Consider the following 18,767-nt stretch of genomic DNA (forward strand, 5'->3'; position numbering starts at 1 on the left):
CTTGTCTGTGTCATCCCTACAGGTCAGCAGTGTTCGCAAAGGGCCTTCCCAGGTTTTTGTTAGGCTGTTGACCTGAAGTACTGCTGGGGAGATAAAGTTGCTCTTAAAAGGATGACAGACAAGCTCTGCAACAGTGTGCAGGGAAAATAAAAAAAAAAAAAAAGCGTTACTTAGATTTGCGTCATGGAGAAAGGTCATGGAAAGACTGTAAAACGAGAACCCCAAGGTAACATTGTCCTGCTCAGTCTTTGTCTTAGAAACGCCAGAGATATTAGGGGGCTAAACCAGCTGCTTCAGAAGCTTTGGGTGTCTGTGAGCAGAAATATGCTCTCCCCCAGACAGAGGAGGGGTAATGGCCACTCCAGGGAAGGAGCCTTGTTTCTGATCACACAATGTACGTGTCCTGTGCCCTCAGCGAGCTCTAGTCTCTCCACAAACTTCTTTCTTTTTGTATTTCTTCCCTGAAGCTCTCTGTATGCCAAGGCTCTGGCATGCCTGGTACCCCCCACCAGCGGGTTGCTTTTCAGGGCTTCTAGCTGAAGCTCAGGGAAGCCTTTAGAGAGCACTTCCCCAAGGGAGCCTGGTGTGCGACGTGAATTGTGGCAACAGCTCTGAATGTGGTGGAACAGACTTGAGCAAGCAACAGCTGCTTTGCACATTTGTGTTAATCCAGGCTCCAGCCCCCAGCTGGAAGTAAGAGGAAGGGAGGCACCAAGGGCTCCTGCTGCAGGAGTCCTGGGGAGCCCTTCAGGTGCCCGTGCCAGTGGCTCAGAGGTCGAGTCAGAGCTGAATTTCTTGTGAGCTCAAGTTTGCATTGAACTCTTCTCAGAGCAAGGAGTGATTGTTCACAGGATGCTACCTTGGTTTGCTGAGTTCGCTCTTTCCCTTGCAAAAAGGAGAAAACTGGGCTGGAAAAAGGCCACTACCTTTTGTGGCCACAGAGACAGACAGACGAGCTTCCCTTCTGCAAGGGAAGAGTTCCTCCCTCAAACCCCAAGCAGAGCGGAGACCTCAATTAGGGCTTGAACGCGGACTCGAGGCATTCCCCAGCACGCATGTTATGCAACGGTCAGGTTCTGCTGCCCCGGGTCCTGTTCCTCCCTGAAACTGCAGGCATTTAGGCACATACCTCAAATACATCAGCAGTCCCACCTCCTGCATGTCATTCTCTTATTCCTCTTGATCCAGTGGGATTCCTAAAGCCCATGTGTGGTTTGAATGACTGTACTGGATGTCACTTCCTTGCACCTGGGCCCCCATTCAACCCCAAAACACCTCTGAGGCAATTTAGGACTGGGGTCTCTGGAGAAACACAGCTCTGGCTGCAACACTTCCTTAACCCCACGAGCCTGGGGCCCACACCATGGCACAGCTCCTTGTCTGTCCAACCCAAATCCCTGAAGTGATGCTCTGTGACCCCGAGGTGTGGGAACGGGCCTCTGGAGCCACAGCACGGGTACCACTTCCCCGTCCTGCGGGGCGAGGAGCAGCACACACAGCGGGGGAAGTATCGGTGCTGCTGGGCAGCTTGGGGCAGCCGTGGGGAGGAGCGGGGCCGCGGTGCTGCCCTGCATTCCTCTCTGCGGGGACTGGTGGGCGAGAAGGGTGAGGAACGGGGCGGGTGTGTTACCACCCTCCTCCCCTCGCGGCTTTCTGGCTGCCGCCCTCTGCCACAGTCGCTCTGTGAGGGCTCTTGCTGGGAGGCCAGACCCAGACCAACCGCATTTTTAATGGTGGGGCTCATCCTTAATCTGCCGGCGTTAGAAAGGGAGCCAGAGCTACTCCCCAGAATTTCAGTGGCGTAAGCAAGCGTTTTGCAAGCCCCAGGACTAGCAGCAAGCTGTCCCTGGAACACTCTGACCTGGTTGGGAGGCTGTGAGCATCACAGCAGAGCCTGAGACCCCAAACCCACAGTCCCACAAACGCTGGTGGTTGTCGGTGCCCCCAGCAGCTGGTGCCTGCCCCGTGGGCTGCCTCCCCGGGTTCAGACGCGTTTCCAGCCGAGGAGCCACATCCTCTCACTCGTAGAAAAGCAAGAAATTGGAGGGAGAGCAGAGAGACTCGGATAACGTTTCATTGCAATAATTTAAGAGTACATTCCTCCAGAGGACCAGCCTGCTTCGCGGCTCCCTGTGCCCACCTGGCCTCCCCTGGCTGCGCCTCCAGTGGCAGGGGTGCCGGGGAGCTGTTTCTCAGTCACTCTCGCTGCTGACCCGGTGGGACGCTGCCCCGCGGCTGCGCTGCGGCTTCAGGCAGGCGGCCAGCGTCGCCCTGCCGGCGGGCAGCGAGGCCTTGCTGACGGAGGACACGCTGCGGGCCAGGGGCTGCGTGGGGAACATGATGGTGCCCCGGGGCGCCTGCAGGAGCTGCCAGATCTCGCCGGAGGTGTTGCCACCCAGATACTCCCAGGGCCGGCGCCCGCTGCCATCCCTCACCTGCACCTGGCACCCCAGCTGCAGCACCAGCACCTTGATGACGAGCTGGTGGCCGTGTATGGCGGCCAGGTGCAGCGGAGTGTAGCCGCAGCCCGACCTCACGTCCACGTCCAGGGACAGCCCGGCCTGGCGCGCCGCTCCCGCCAGCTCCTGCAGGCCCGTCCCGTCCCCATGCTTGGCCAGCCAGTGCAGCACCGTGAAGCCTGTCACGAAGTCCCGCTGCAGGGCCAGCTCCGGCTCCTCCAGGAACAGCCCCCGCACCTGGGCCCAGCGCCCCGCCGACACCGCCACGAGCCAGGCGTGCTCCCGCTGCCCCAGCGGCACCACCAGCCCCCGGTTTGGGACGTGCACGGGGGAGCTCTTGGAGGGCAGGCTGCGGGGCAGCCCCCCTCTGTCGTCCTGCAGCGATGGGGGGACGCCCTGCACCTCCAGCAACGCCAGCTGGCACCTGATGCTCCTGAAGACAGGCAGCGGGGCTGCGGGGCCGCTCTCAGGGGCTTGTGGTGGCCCCGTAGGGGTCAGCGGGGGGGATTGGGAGCAGGGGGGCAGCACCGTGGGGCTGGCTGGTGGTGGCGGGGTGAGGGGTGAGGGCAGGCTGGGGGTGTGCAGCAGCGGGGCTCGGGACCGTGCTGGTCCATTGGGTGGCACCTTGGGCCCCTCCGGCTGCGGTGGGGATGGGGACAGCCTGGTGGGGAGGTGCTGCAGGGACCTGGACTGGGACTGGGGCAGCCGGGTGGAGGGTAACGCATCTGGGCACGGGGAAAGCAGTGGGGTCTGGGATGGGGAGCGCTCAGCAGTGAGCGTCTGCAGGGACTGGGACTGGGACAGGGGCAGCGTCCCCGGAGCTGAGCGACACAGCGGGGACTGCGACAGGGGTGGCTCCCGGCGGGGTGGCTGCGGGGTCCGGGCTTGGGGTGGCCTGCTGGGGGGTGGCACCCTGGGGCTCGGGGACAGCAGCAGGGGCTGGAGTGGCCCGGCAGGGGGTCGTACCCCTGAGCCTGCCGATGGTGGCGGGGCCTTGGATGGGGGCAAGCGGGCAGCGGGCAGCGGTGGGGACTGGGATGGGGGCAGCCTGGGGCCAGGGGGCAGCGGCAGGGACCGAGCAGGGGGCGGTCCCTTGGGGTCCGCCTCTGGCAGGGACCCCGCGGGGGCTGCCCCAGAGGGCGGCAGCCCCCGGGGAAGGGCCGGGGAGCGGGCAGGAGCGGCGGGGGGCGGCTGCGGGGGCCGGTAGGGCGGCGGGGACACGAAGAGCGGCGTCCCCGACCCCAAAGCCAGCGGGCGGCTCCGGTAGGGGGGCGGCCGGGCGGCGGCATCGCGGAGCGCCCGGCGGCACTCGCAGCACAGCCCCCCGCGGCCCCGGGAGGCGCAGCCCCCCGACACGGCTCCCGGGGGGTGCTGCCCCTTCTCCAGCGCCTTCCCCGACGGGCCGGGCTGGCATGGGGGCGGCGGGGGTCGCTGCTGCTTCTCCTCCTCCTCCTCCTCCTCCTGTTCCTCCTCCTCCTGCGGCCGGTGCTCCCCCGGCGGCGGCAGCTCCTCGTCGAGGAGGTCTCGGTACCTGCGGCGGAGGACGATGTCCTTGGAGGCGCCGGGGCCGGCGGGGCGCACGGTGGCCACGGAGTTGACGAGGCGCTTGAAGCGCTCCCGGCGCTCGCCCCGCTGCTCGGCCGTCAGCGCCGGGTCGCGGAGGAAAGCCTGGAAGTGGCGGAGCAGCGCCGCGTTGGGGGCTCGCCCGCCGGCCCCCCACAAGAAGTCCAGCACGGCCTCCTGGCTCAGCTCCCGAGCCATCCTCGCAGCTCGGCTCCCGGGGCTCGGCGCCGCTCGGCGGGGCGCTGCCGCTGCCGCAGCCCTGGCCGGCCGGGGAACCCGCCTCCCGCCCCGCCGGGCCTCTCCGCCCCCATCGCCCTCGCCCGGGGTGGCGAGGAAGAGGAGCAGCCGGGCACTGAGCCGGCCGCGCTCAGTGAAAAACCGTCTCGGTGCTGAGCTGGGGGTGGTCTCCGTCCCCTGCCCTCCTCAGAGCCCCCTGGGAGCCTCTCTGACACCGCCAGAGGACCTTGCACCCCTTGGGGGACTCTGTGGCTCGTGAGAGCTGGCAGTGAATGGGGATGGACGGGATGTGCTGGGAGTCAGGGTGGCTGCTGTCACACCTGCCGGGCATCGTGCCCCTGTATGGCAGCTGCACACAAGCCCCACGAGTGTCTCAAGTCAGGTTGCGTCTCGTATCATCTCCACGTTCACTGAGGGAGGTCAGGCAGGACCCAGGGATCTGGTTTTGGTTGTGTCTCTAATGCTATCACCGCTCGTGTGTACATCACAGCTGAGGAGCACAGATAAGGTCAGTGCCCCATATGCACCAGGCAAGCTCCAGCCACGTCCCAAGGAGTTTGGGGCACAGACAGCGGGAGGAAAGCATGCGAGAGAGTTTTTTTCTGTGTTTTATTTATTTATTTATTTATTTATTTGCTTTCTGTCTTGCAATCAAGGAATAGAGGCACAGAGGGACTGAGCTCAGTACAGACTCTCTGGCTTTAAAGAAGCCTGGGTCAGGCCCTCAGTCACGCTCCAGAAGTCTACGGCAGGCTCTCAGGTGACCAGAAATATTTTTAGCTGCCTGTCCTCTGGACAGCCACTGCAAACCCAGAAGCATGCACGCAACCTTCACAAACCTGAGGCAGAGATTGCAGTAGATGTTGTGCGTGGGCTTGCGAGCTGTGCTTTGGTAACGCTAAACCTTAGGATAATATTTGAGGTTGCGAGAGCGGATGTGTGCGGTGGTTTTGCCCTCCAGAAAATAAGCTGCACAGGTCTGCGCTTTGGAGGTGCTGATTGTGGACGATTAGTTTCTGCCACAGTACATTACTACGCTGGTTTGCATGATAAATTACACTGTGGAGTTGCAGGACTGCTAAAATGTAACCTCTGGAATGGTGGGGGTAGCCCCAAAAGAAACTTTTAAGTTTCCAGGGCAGAAGTTACAGTTTCGGCAGTGTATCAGGAGAGTCATGCAGCGTGCCAAGCTGTGGGTTGCTTAGGTGGCAGCAGCAAGAGGAACTGCACTTTTATGCTACACCACATCTTGCTTTGGGTTTTTACTGCGGTGTGGAGCAGGAGAGTGTGGTTACACCCCATCGGAAGCGTTCGTCTGAGGAGAAGGGGGATGCCATATCTGAAAAGTTAATATTTTAACATCCTGCACATGCCTTTAGTACAACTTTGCAAGGCATAAACACCTTTCTCCTCCTCCTGAGCTCTAAATTGCATTCACAGCTCTGTGTTTGATGGCAGCACACCCTCAGCGGAAGCGGTTGGGATGCAGTGCGTGGAGCATAATGATATAATTGTGATCACAAACAAGAGAGGAGGAGAGATTGTGGAGATAAAAAATCCAAGTAAATAACAGTGGCAAACAACAGCATTACTATGAAAATGCTGTTTGGGTTTGATGAACTCAGATGTAAGCAGGAGGCATTTTACAGCTTTCCCTGGTATTGCATTTGCACTTAAGCGCCACTGGGAAGTATTACCTCACTTACCATAAGCCCGGCACTGACTGCGAACTGGAAGGTTTTTCTCTTGAGAAATGCCAGCTCTTGCCCTGCAAGCCGTGTTCTTGAAGGCAGAGGAACACGCTCAGGCAGCACAAAGCGACTGCTGGAGTATCTGCGGGGCTGAGGCCGATGCTGAATGCTGGCATGGGTGGAAAAACCTCGCTGAGCTTGTTCGAGTGATGTGGGTTACGCTAACGCATCTCGCCTGGCTGGGAGCGCCGCGCTTCCCGGGTAGCTCAGATACCCTTGGGAGGCACCTGCAAAAAAGTGTTGAGTGAGTAGCTCGTGTTGATTCAGAGGCTGGGGCACGTTTCTGCCCTTACAGCCTCGGCTGCAAATCCCATTTGGGGATTAAGGGGGTGTAATGCTGCATGCCGGCAAGATGTGCAGCTCTGCTACCTGCAGTCTCTTTGTCTGCTTCACACTCAGAGGTCTAAAGAGGCTCTTGTCTCCCTTATCCTGTGGCAGTTTGCTGTCTGTAAATCGCTCACTTTTGGTTGTGGGCAGCAGTCTTCAGAAAGACTGAATTTACCCCGTTCTTGCCCTCTTTGAGGGCTCTGGACACAACAGGTCTCTTCAGGTGACATTTGAGTAAGCTGTGAGTGGTGCTAATCACACAGTGGGGGCAGGCTCAAGCAGTATTTCAAAATTATAAGCTCACCACTCCGCCTTGCAGCCTCCTGCTGCTGTACGAGATGGTGTTAGGGAGCTACGTACCTGCGGTTGATTTTAAACAGGAGGAAAGTTAACCTGAGCTCTGCGTCTGCTTGTGTATTTTCTCATCCCCTGTAATCTGACAAATTGCCCCACAGCTGACATAAAAGGTCAGTAAAGCAATGACATGCTGCCGCAGCAAAATGATGCAAAAGAGCTTCGGAAAAATTCAATCAGTCCCCACAGGGTCTCTAGAATGAAAGGCTGGCATTTCCCTTCACACAGGGACGCGTTTGTCAACAGCAGCCATGAAGCTTGTAGGAATGAAGGGTCTGCTTCTTCCCGTTGAACACGAGGAATGCGAGGAACTGCGCTAGAAGAGATCTGGAGAGATTGCAGCATGTTTCCTTGACTTGATGGGGCTTAGTTCCTACTCATTCAGCTCAGGAAGGTCTGTATGCATAGGTGTCAGGAAGAAAACTCGGCCACAGCTCTCTCGGCCTCGGTGGTGAGCCACATCAGGGCTTTCTGCACACGCGGAGATCTCTGTGTTAGTTACGTGGTGCTGATGGAGGAGTGTTGTGCCAGCCACTGACTCACAGGAGGGGAAGCTGTGCACCTCACTCACAGGTGCAACCAGGGCAGCTCTTTGGAAATCACCACCAGGTTTCCACTAGAGGCTGCACTGGTCCCAGCACAGGTGTGCTCAGTGCCTCTCCTGGAGCCTGGCATGCAGGAGGAGGAACTTGCTACAAGAGTGAGATGATGAGATGAACAGAGCAGCCTCCTTAAAATGAGCTGGATAAATGTTATTCAGCTGTGCTCCCCACACCCATGTTACTGGGAGAAAGCCCACCAGCTTTTTGTGCAGCAGGTTTGCTAACGGAGGCTGCACGCCTGTGCCCAGGTGCAGATCCTCAGACCCCCTCTGGGAAGGAGGGAGAGGAGCTGGGTGGTGGTGCTGCACCCCCTTCCTTTGCTGGGCAGTTTGAGGCAGCACGACCAGGCTCAGATACCACAGCATCATCTAGGCTGGAAGAGACCTCCAAGATCACCGAGTCCAACCTCTGCCCTAACACTGACCAGTCCTCCACTAAACCATATCCCTAAGCTCTACATCTAAACGTCTTTTAAAGACCTCCAGGGTCCACTTCCCTGGGCAGCCCGTTCCAGTGCCTCACAACCCTTTCAGTAAAGAAGTTCTTCCTAAGATCCAACCTAAACCTCCCCTGGTGCAACTTAAGCCCATTCCTCCTCGTCCTGTCACCAGGCACATGGGAGAACAGGCCAACCCCCACCTCGCTACCGCCTCCTTTAAGGTATCTGTAGAGAGCGATAAGGTCGCCCCTGAGCCTCCTCTTCTCCAGGCTGAACAAGCCCAGCTCCCTCAGCCGCTCCTCATAGGACTTGTTCTCCAGGCCCCTCACCAGCTTCGTCGCCCTTCTCTGGACCCGCTCAAGCACCTCGATGTCCTTCTTGTAGTGAGGGGCCCAAAACTGAACACAGTACTCGAGGTGCGGCCTCACCAGAGCCGAGTACAGGGGGACGATCACTTCTCTGCATCCTTCAAAACATGGTCAGAAGAGCTGAGGGATGGGAACTCTTGGACTCCATAGCCTCTGCAAACAGCCTTGTGCTTCTTTGTGGCAGTCCGGGGATGACTTTTGGAGTGCCAAGGCAAAGCCTTTAGGTTAGAGGCTGCACGAATACCAGGGCCCGTTTGCTGGCTGCTGGTCTACTCGCGGGAGCTGCTTTCAGCTTTTATCCTTTTGTCTTTTTGCCTCAGCTCTTCGGATGCTCCCTTCAGCGGGTAGGGCTGTAACACCCTTTGCGTGCACAGAGAATCAGGCTTCTGCCTTTTGGGGTTTCGTGCCTTGGCAAAACCACCTCCAGCAGCGTCCCGGCCCCTACCCCGGGGGGCAGCGGGGGCACCCGGGCGGTCCCCTGCTCGGCCACCTCCTGGCGGGGGTCCCCGGAGCATGGGGGGCTCTGCCTCCAGCGCCTCCCCGCCGCGCTGGGGTTAGGAAAAAGGGGGCGAAGGGGCCGGGATCCCCTACCCGGGGGTGGCCGCAGCCCCTCGGGGGGTGGCAGCGGCCGGCCCCGGGGGAGGGCCGGGGGGGGCCCGCCTCGCCGCCCGGCCCCTTCGCATTGCGCATGGGCCCTCCCCGCCGGGTGGCCATGTTGCAGCCCTAGCAGGCAGCCAGGAGGAGGGCCGGGGAGCGCAGCGATGGCCGTGGCCGTGGGCAGACCGGCGGTGGGTGCGGGACGGGGTTTTGGGGTGTGGGGGGGGCCGGGCGGGCTCGCCGCGGGGTCCCCTCTCCCCGCCTGCGCCCCTGCCCCGCGCCCGGCGCCCAACTTTTTGGGGCCGCGGCTCTTTGGGGCTGCGGGGTCCCGGGCTGCTCCCGGCGGGGCTGCGCTCGGGGGCTCCCCGGGAAAAGGGGAAAGGGGGAGAGGGGGCTCGGGGACCCCCCGGTATGGGGGCTGCGGGGACACGCGTGGCTCGCGTCCTCCGGCGCGGCTGGGAGTGAAGGGGAGGCTCGCTGTTTTACATCCCTGCCGAGAGGGACAAAGGGTTTCCCCTTTGCAGAGAGGGGGAAAAAAAAATAGAAGACCCTCTCCATACACACGCAGAAGCTACCAGATGCTGCTGCGGGTGGGGGAAAGTCTGCGTCCTGCACCCGGCTGCAGAAACGTGGAGGGAGCTCCGGGGCGAGCTGCGCCTCGGCGGCCGGGGGAGGGAGACAGAGCGGAGCGGCTCGCCTGCAACTTTCCCAGCGCTTGGGAGTAAAGCAGAGGTTGTCCCCGAGCCGCGGACTCGACTGTGGCTCCTGGCAGAGCAAATGGTCTGCCTTCAAGGTGGGACCGGGACCAGACGGGTTCTTGTAGGGCTGATGATGTGCTTGTGGGGCTGCCCGGCTATGGGGCTCCTCTGATGTGGCACGGGGAGCGCGTGAGGGTGGTGGTGATGGTGAGGCTGTAGGTGGGGAAGTTAGGCTACGAGGTGAAATGAGAGCTGATGTTTGTGAGCAGAATGCCTACAAATCATCCCAGCTGCTTCTAAAGCTGCGTCTGAAATGATCCCTTGATTGCCAGCTCCGAAATGCACTTGGAAGCTGAAGTTTGTGTTTCAGTAGAAAAAGATGCCTGGAAATCCCTGCTTCGGCTGCTGCTTAGGGCAGGCTGAAGGGTACTGCGAAGCGGAGCCCTTCTGCTTTGTGTGGAGTAGCGACCTCAGCGTGTGAATGGGCTTGGGAGTGGTTTATTGCCAGTTTATTGCAAGACGTGCTTGCTGTTTGTTCGTGTGCGCGCCGCTTTTCTTCCTTCGTTGTATTACACTGAGCCTCTCCTGGCTTTGCTAAACGGCAGTCCCCTCACGATCCTGGGGCAGCATCTGCAGGGACTTGTGTAGTGGTTCAGCTAAATTCAGACCATGTGCTGTTGAGTCCGGCCAGCATAAAGCATCCCTGAGGGTGGGAAGTGTGTGTGTGGGACAGGGGAGGGCGAGGGGACTCTGCCGTGGGCAGACCAGGCACCAAATGGGTACTTCTCAGAGAGTTGTTTGACCTGGGATAACAGCAAAATAAAGGACAGCAGGCTGGCGTTCGGTAGGTGCTGAGCATATCGTCTCCTTTACCGTATCTAATCCCCTCTGCTGCTGGGGAGGTGGCAGGGGACCCGAGGAAACAGTTAATTACACGGGAGAGCGAGGCAAAAGTGGTGAGTGCGTCTCTCAGCCTGATCACCACGTCTTGTATGGGTGCTGAGCGGCATGTGTCACTGGCAGGAGCGAGGGGGGGAGAATTAAGGGAAGGAATGAAGCTAGGAGTGAGCGAGTTTGATTTCTAAAAACCAAGATAACATTCCTGAGTCACAACCTTTTACGTCCTGGCAGGATACAACATTATGCTAATTGGAAAAGCATGCATAAAAAACGAACCTCAGCGAGCTGCTCTGAAGTGTCTGTGTTTAATTGTAGCCGAGCAGGGCGTGTTTTGGTAGGATGGGTGGCTTTCATTTTAAGGCCCCGATCCCGCAGATGGGAAGGCACATGTGTAAGGCACTGCCTGTAATTTCATTTGACTTAATGGAGGCTGATCTCAGCATGTAAATGCAAAGGCATGCATAAGCAAAGCTTTCGCAGTGCTGGTGCTGGGAGCTGCCATGGGACCTCGCAGCTGATGAAAGCCATGCATGTGCTTAACCATGCGTCTGGGTGGAAGCATGGGGACGGTGCCTGGGCTCCGAGATAAGCCACTTGCAGCCTGGAGGCTCGCAGTGCCCTGGACGAGGATCCCAGCTCCCGCTGGGCTCATCCCCAGCACCTTGACCAGCGCTGGGTGGTGCCTCAGGAGGTCAGAGCATGGAAGGGGGCTCTGGTTTCCCTACCCTGCTCTTTATTTGTTTATCCTAAATGGCTACAGGATCACAGCTTGGCCTAGTTAAAGGCAACACGAGCATGCACACGCAGATACTACGCCTCCTCCCCCCGCCAGTCAAACAGCAATTGATGGAAAATGAAGCTGGAACGCTGACTCTTACACGGGGGCCTCGAAATATGCTATCTGAGAGACAAGACCAGCACAGTGTATTCTTCACTCTGTTTTAAAAATACTTCAGAATGAGAGACTGCCAGTTTCCATGGAGGGGAGGGAGGAGAAGAGAGGAAAGAAGGTAGAGCGGGGCTAGCGGAGCTGAGGAATCGGCGTTTTTTTGGCTCCCTCTGAACAGCAGATCTAGCAGCACCCCCCAAAATTGTGTGTAGTTTGTGAACCCTTCGTTTCCTTTATTCACCTCGGTGCCTTGTCTGTGGTAGGAAATGCGTTCAGACTGTTTGTGTCACTCCTGTTGATGTTAACAATGGTGGGAACCTGGCTCCTCCTCGCCTTGTTTTTAACACAGCCGCAGATTTTGGGCAGGCTGTGGCCAGCCCACAATGAGCTCGGGGCCTCCAGCTCTTCCAGCACAACTTGAGCTGACCTGGAGGCAGGGCCTGATGGAGATCCTCAGAAAATCCTTCTTTTGGGTAGATGGGATCATGGGGAATCAATTTTAGTGCTTGAATAAGGCCCTGAAACAGTGATTAAGCAGCTTGTGGCTCACCTTGTAGGAGAGATGCAAAGGACAAGGGGGTCTTCTGCTGGCTTTGCGAGTGCTTCTGCCTTGTCTGATCTCGCTGTTGGCTCCAGGCTGCAGCAGCTCTTGCAGGAAAAGGCAGTGGAGCAGCCTGAGCTCAGAACGGTTGGCCCCACCAGGTGATTGAAAAACAAACAAACCAAAAACGCAGCAGTTCCTCGAGCTTTTTTTAGGCACGCCATCCAGCTCCATTCGTTTCCAGCTCTGTGAGCAGCTCTCCCGCCTGCTGCAGTAAGTGGTGCGTGATGATGGCTCCGACAAACGTCACGGCGCTGTTAGCAGTCAGCGCTGATACTGCTGGAGAGTGCTCCAGATCGGAGGCAAAAAAAAAAAAAGAGAATCAAGTTGGGGTCTCACTGTCTCAGTGAAGAACAGCGGTAACCAACTACAGCTCCACATGGCCCTCCTCCTTCCCTGTAAGTGCTAGTTTGGGTGCTGCTGTGTGTTGTGCTCAGCAGGAAGCCATGAGAGCTGCTGTCCCTTGGCTGCTTGGTTGTCTGGGCACCTTCATCCGTGCTCTGGTACGGAGGTGGGTGGGCCAGGAGTTGCCATCTGCACCCACAGGTCAGGCCGGTGGGACTTAACACAAGAGCAGGCAAGGCCCACTTGGCCTCTGGTGAGTGGAGCCATCACCTGCTTTTTTTTTTTGTACTTTAATGTCAGCTTATGGCTGCTTTAGATCTTTTTATTATAAAGTGAATCTTCTGCTACCATTTCTGCATTTGAGTTTTATTTTCAAATGGGGTCTAGCTTATTGAAATGCCCTAATTGCAGGTTATCTCCTAGCAGATCTGGTCGTGAATACTTGCCACAGGCTAACCCGAAAAGGCTCATTTTAGGAAGGTTTTGGTTTTGCCAGCAGCTCCTGCAAACTGATTGCTTCATGAACAGCGGTAGCTGTAAAGAGAATTGTTTCTGGAGATCTGCATGCATCTCATTGATTTCAGCCAGAAACTGCAGTAACCTCTCTGGTGTGGTAGCAGTGGAAGGGGAGAAACAGCGCTTGTAACCCTGAGGGGCACCTTTGTGGGTGAGTTGCAGGACTCCCCTGTTTGGGGCCATCTCGGATCTGGTGCTGTGCCGGGGTGAGTGGGGTGCAGCCCTAATCGGGTCGCCCTTTGTACGTGAGGGACTCTATCTCTGTTTGCCAGCCGCGTGTTAAATGCAGCGGGCGTGCCGAATGCTTCACCTGAGCACGTTAGCACGGCCTGAGTGAAGCTGGTGGCAGCCTCTGTTCTGTCTGTGAGCACAGGCTGAGGTGCGGGGAGAGGCCTGGGCTTGGTGGAGGGCTCGCTTGGCTTGCCCAGTGATGGTGCAAGCTGCATTTCCCTCTCCCACGAGGAAGCACAGCGAGCGATTTGCAGTGAAGTGCGAGAGCCCAGGCTGCCCCCGAGGTCAAACTGCAAGCCTGCTTCTGTGCTTTCAGCTAGAGGGTCCCGTCTGTAGCCGCAGCCAAATCTTCGTGTTTCAAGGCATGCAAATCATCTCCTTTAACCCCTATGAAAACCCATCTCCTCCACTCTGAGTCAGCCCGGGAGCTTCTGGCAGCTTTCAGATGAGTGGAGAATGCCAGGGTGACAGCCCTGGCTTGATGTTTTCCAGGACAAAATCCAGCAGGCAGCAGCCTGGCTTGGAAATAAGGAATCTGCAGCCTGGAAAGGTGAGGGTGTCTGGTTATTATTGACGCTGGTTCTTGGCACGTGTCCTTAACGGTGTGCATCACCCCGCATCCTCCCGAGCTGTGCAGCAAATGTACAGAATTACAAATCGGGAGGTTGTGTATTAATGTAGCTACTCGTCCTTCTCTTGCTTCTACATTTGACTGAAGGCTTCTCTGTTCATCATCGTCTCCTCTTGTGTTAATCAGTAGAAGTAAATCTCATGTATGTCTGTGCAATGAGTGTACTTAAAAACAGCACGACTGATGAGATTTCAGTGGCCTCTTCTGGTTTTGTTTTGCTCATAACTTGAGATGTTGTCAAGACTGATTTATTTTTTTCCAGAAATTGCTGAATTAAGTCACTGGAAACAATTCTCACTTATTGCAGCCTCTGTGGCTAAAAGATGAGTTGCCATGCTGTGAGCAGGTATGTTGCCATGCTGTAAAAACCAGCAGTGATCAAGGCTTAACACAGCTGTCTGGAACTGAGTCTGCACCATCTTCAAACCTGTGTCAAGCCCCCAAGAGGAGCAGGGATTTTGCCAGATCCTCTAGTGGCTTGTTCTGGTAGCAAATCACACCTCCTACCCACCACGTTCATTTGTTTCTTCTTTCTTTTCCCCAGATTTGTTTCACACCCAGCTTAAGCAGTGGTAGGTCTCACCGTGTCTCTTCTGTCCTGGTCAGTCTCAGAGATTTGAGCTCTGAGCTCTATTTTGTTTTGTTTTTCTCCTTTGTGCAAGCACGAGGATGTAGACTCTTAAAAACCAAGTCACTTCTCAAATCCCCTGTCAGCAACTTATCTCTAAAGTGGCAAACTTATCCCTGGCTGTGGCCAAGTCAGTCTACTTGCTGTTTTTCTTATTTTTAACATAAGAAACAATGAGTCAACGAATACTCTTGTGTTAGTTTACAGAATCAGAGATTAGGATTCTTAATTACTTTTGAAAATGATTTTTCACTTCCTGTATATTTTATGCAGTATCCAAGCCAAGAAAAATCCTTATTGCTTTTAAAGGAACGCTTTCCTGTCACAAAGTCTCTTTTATCTTGGAAAATGCCAACCTAGTCTCATTCTGTTTCATCTCTCTCATTAATATTGGATACGTGGCACTCTAATATGGCAGCTGAAGCAAAGCACGGAGTTTCAGCTAATATCTGACAACAGCAAGCTGAGATTAAGTGACATGTGAGTGCAATCTGCTCTATATAAAGTAATTGGCGTTTTCCAGGAGCATTTGACCTAATTTGTGGTTCGTTCTCCTGCTGCCCCCTCAAATCTGCCCTCAGAGGTTGGTTAGTCATCAGGGCTTCAGAACTGCATGACACTTGGGGAAAACCCGCCTGTAAGTCTCAGCTCTTCAGTAGGGCAGCAGTAAAGCCTTCCTGATGCCCCGAATCACAAAGAAGACAGGGCTGGGAGCTGAAATCAAACCTGTGGAAGTGTGCTGCCTTCTGGGATGCCCGGCTGGTGGTAGCTGGGACAAAGAAGGAATAACTTATCTCGGGTTCTGGTATGTAATTGCCAGAAAGTAGTAGTGTAAGGGGGCCTTGGGTTTTGTGTTTCCAGGTAGTTGAATATTCATCCTGCTGGAAATCACCCGCGCTGTTCTGCATGTGGAGTTATGCAGCTATTCATCATTAGATCCTTAATTACAAGAGGCACTGGGGATTAGGGCTTGTGTGGCTGGCACGCTGCAAGTGCTTTGGCCCCTGATTTGCGGGGCAGTCTTGGGCAAAGGACTTCAGTTTGCTGTGCCCTTGTTTTCTCCATGTGTAAGGCAGATGATAATTCCCTTCCTCCTTTTTTTTTAAGGTGCATAGCTATGATGAATGGATTAATAGCACAGCTGCTTCATAAACCTAGCACCAAATCTAGTGAGATCTTGTGGCACGGAGGCATTACCAGACTAAATGCTTTTAATTAAAAGCGCTTTCAAGAAAACAACTATTCAAATGAGGTAATATGCAAGTTATGTTTTCGGGGAGATTTAACAACTAATTTCAATAAGGAAGAGGGGATTAAAAGTGAGCAATATGAGTAACTCCACTGACCTTCTTTTTATGGGTTTATGTAAATGCAGCAGAGGGCAGTTTTCACACAGAGCATTCCTCAGACACGGTGAGTTTCTGTGTTGCAGGCTAGAACCGTTTAAGCATCAAAGCTGGAGGTGTTTTGGTTTTGTTGCTTAAACAAAAACATTATTTGAAACCGTAGCCTGGTGCGTGACTACTGTCTGTTATTCAAGGCCTTGGCCTCGCCAAGCGGAGCTCAGAAGAGCAGTTTTTCCATGGGATGTGACCTAAGGAAAGCAGTATTTTGTACAGCCTAACCAAGCAACCTGGTGACTTGTACAGCAGGGCCGTGGCCCAGAGTCCTGGGTTCAGTGGCGCTTGGCAGGTAGGAGGGCGGATGGCTGCTGTCCTTCTGCATTTTGTGTGAGTAGGATGACTGGAAGCCTACTCTCAAGATTTCTGCTCCATTTTGCACCTCTGGGGGTACTGGGCGGCCCAAGGAGGTGTGAGCATCACACACCCACCCATGGAAGGGTGCTTTGCTGCCTCTCCTGGGGCCTGCCACAGGGCCAGGCTTGCATGGCATGCCTAAACAGGGTGGGAGCCCAGGAGCTACAAGTACAAACCCAGCTCTTCTCCTGGACAGTATTGAGAGGACAGCAGAAAGAGCTGGGCGTTAGTCTGCCCCTCTGAAGTCTTGCCAAATCCCCAGGGCTGCTATTTACCTGTCAGACCCCAGCTGCTCTGCGCTGGGGCATAAGCAACCCATGCAAAGTGTGGCATGGCTGCGCATGGGAGCTGTGCCCCCGTTTTGGGACAGGCAGCTCTCGGGCACTTGGAGTCGCTGAGCGTGTCGGAGCAGGGAGCTCCTTCGTGTGAACTGCTCCTGCCCAGCCTTCCGCAGGAAACGCTCGCTGGGAGCAGGCTGCGTTTGCCTTAGGGCATGTTTGTCTTCCCAAATCCTGAGCTTCGGCTCTGTGGAGTTGTGACTGGATTTACCTGCTCTGTCAGCTCTCCAAATCCTGCCTGCTGCAGCGAGGCAGAGCTCAGGGTGGCGGGGGCTGCTCGCCCTGCAGCACCCCTGCTCCTCTGTGGCTGCTCGGCTGCTACGTGCTGTGTGCTGGCACTTAGCCGGCCGAGCTGAGCAGCTCGCAGCCGAACGGGGAGACCCAACGTGCCCAGCTGTGTGTCCCCGTGACTTAGGGGAAGAAAAGGGAATGGAGATCTGTCCTGAAAACTGGGATCTAGAACGGGCAGCCTGTGAGGAGCTGTGGGACCTGTGCTCCCCCCACCTTTGAGAGGAAAATAAAGTCTTGGGATATATTTGAGTTACGTGGGGATACAAAGTTACAGCATAAAGTAACTGCAGGAGATGCATGGCCTTGCCAAATCCTCCTGCTTATTATTGCTGTCGTTCTGAGCAACAGCCCTACAAAATATCCTGTTCTCCCCTTCCAAAAGCTGTCCTTGAGCAACGTATTTCAATGAGGTGGAGTGGAATATGTATTGCCTGTTTCTGTACGGTTGTGAGACTTGGAAATCTAGCAGGTACGTGTTTAGCTTGACTGTCTGGGGAATGAGTGAGCAGCTGGACACAACTTCCTCTCGTTTGGGGTATATCAAGGAAAAAGTATTATAAGTACATATTCTAACACTGCTCTGATACAAGCAGCCCTTGGTTGTTACAGCACAAGTCCTGACAGGAGGGCAGAGATGACAAGTATGGAGCTGACCACTTCTGCCTTCTTTTGAAGCACAAACTGAGGTGGGCAGGTGGAGGAGATCACAGTGGCCAATGTTAATTCATCTGCAGAGGTGGGTGCGGGCTCCAGTGTAACCTTTTAGCAGGGCTGCACTGACAGCTAATGGAAGTTGCAGCAGCCTGTGCGTGGAATAATTTATGAGTTGGGGAGAGCACGATTCCAGCAAGCACACGGGGGAATGCCAGCGCCTCGCAACGCTCTGCCAGGGGTCTTACGAGCAGCGAGAGTGCTGCAGGACAAACAGCATTGGGTTAGCTCGGGGCGATGCATGCAAGCATTGCACTTAGCTCCTGAAGGCTGTCCCGGCTGTGCAGCAGCGCTGGGCTGTAGGCACTGGAAGTGTAGTGACTGGAAGCGTTCCTCATGCATCAAACAAGCTGTGGGAAGCAGCACAGGGAGAGATCTTGAGCTGCAGGCTCTTCCCAGGCAGCCCTTGCAATCCCTGTGCCGCTTGGGAAGGCGATTCACTCACTTCAAGTACTCGGGCTGCCTGAGCGAGTGCCAGGTTCCTTCACAGCACAGCTCCGAGGCATCTGGTACCACCTCAGAGCTGCTCTCTGGCTTGCAGCGAGGCGCTGGGCGCCTTTCCTGTGGCTGCAGAAGCTGCAGCCTTGCCTCGGCACCGTGCTCGAGAGCCAGATGTGAACCAGCAGCGCTCGCCTGCCGGTTTCCAGCTCTGGAGCCTCCTGCTTTTAATTAAACTGTCGCGACAGCGCAGGCAGAGCAGGAGCCAGGTGGCCAAAGGTCCAGCTCACAGAGGCCTCGGGGAGCCCTGGTATGCGGCTGGGAGGCCTTGGGCAAGGCGCAGGGCAGGGGCAGCGCCTGCCTGCCACTAATTGGGGGTTGTTTGCTCCGTGGCGGGGCTGAGCGCACCATTGAAGTCGGGTGCTTTCCCCTCATATCGGCTTTAATAACAAAGCGCATCCTTGCTCCCAGGGAGCAGCAGAGATGATAGGAGCCCCTTTGCTGGACGCTCTGGTTCTTCACGCAGCTTTGTGCAGCTCAGAAAATCGTCGTCTCTTAGGCAGTAATTAGAGGAGGCCACAAGGCGACTTGCTGCTGCCAGTCGGTGTCGCCTGCTCCAGACACCCGGGCAGCTGGGGTGGCCGCCTCCTGCAGGGGGCTTGTCTGCAGTGCCAGAGCATGGCACCGCTCTGTGCTGCGCCGACAAAGGGGGGTGGCCTCCGAGCAGGAGGGTGAAATCCTCTCTGTCAGCCTTGTCCTGGGTGGTGGAGCTCGGCTGTGGGAACCTCCCGAGCAGAAACTGCTCTGAATTCCCTGGGAGATTCCCCAGGGGCGGGCGCCCAGCAGTTCTGGAGCTGTCAGCTGGAGGAATTGCCCACTCCGGGCCAACCCAAGGGCTGCGGGAGCTCTGTGGTGCCGGGAGCTGGCTGCTGGAGCAGTGGGGCCGTCTGCGTGCTCACACAAGGGTCAGTGACCAGCCCCAGCGCGAGGCCACTGTCCTCTGGTTCAAGACCCTGTGTTCCCACAAAATGTCATCTTTTAAATAAGTGTCGGTCCTAACGCACGGGGTCGCCTTGGCCTTCTGATAAGCAGAACA

At 56.3% G+C, this 18,767-nt stretch overlaps 2 protein-coding genes across 4 annotated transcripts in view; one reads left to right on the plus strand and one right to left on the minus strand.

Annotated features, from left to right (window-relative positions):
• SEPTIN11 (septin 11) overlaps positions 1–18,767 on the plus strand; it is a 64,116-nt gene that overhangs the window by 464 nt on the left and 44,885 nt on the right. For 2 of the 3 annotated variants that reach the window (XM_027456071.3, XM_072038025.1), the window contains exon 1: positions 8,730–8,888. The exons of the other annotated variant lie outside the window; for it this stretch is intronic. In XM_027456071.3, the coding sequence (XP_027311872.1) occupies positions 8,862–8,888 (27 nt within the window). In that variant the 5' untranslated portion in view covers positions 8,730–8,861. Of the gene's footprint in view, positions 1–8,729; positions 8,889–18,767 lie in introns of those variants that run through there. 3 annotated transcript variants of the gene reach the window in all.
• SOWAHB (sosondowah ankyrin repeat domain family member B) lies at positions 2,057–4,539 on the minus strand. The gene has a single exon (XM_038178966.2). The coding sequence runs from the start codon at positions 4,218–4,220 to the stop codon at positions 2,193–2,195; it is 2,028 nt and encodes a 675-aa protein (XP_038034894.2). The 5' UTR covers positions 4,221–4,539; the 3' UTR covers positions 2,057–2,192.

Source organism: Anas platyrhynchos, chromosome 4, assembly GCF_047663525.1.
Source record: "Anas platyrhynchos isolate ZD024472 breed Pekin duck chromosome 4, IASCAAS_PekinDuck_T2T, whole genome shotgun sequence".
Lineage (NCBI taxonomy): Eukaryota > Metazoa > Chordata > Aves > Anseriformes > Anatidae > Anas > Anas platyrhynchos.

Bases quoted from the DNA above. Each gene is read 5' to 3' on its own strand.
- SOWAHB (XM_038178966.2), bottom strand. From the start codon at position 4,220: ATGGCTCGGGAGCTGAGCCAGGAGGCCGTGCTGGACTTCTTGTGGGGG.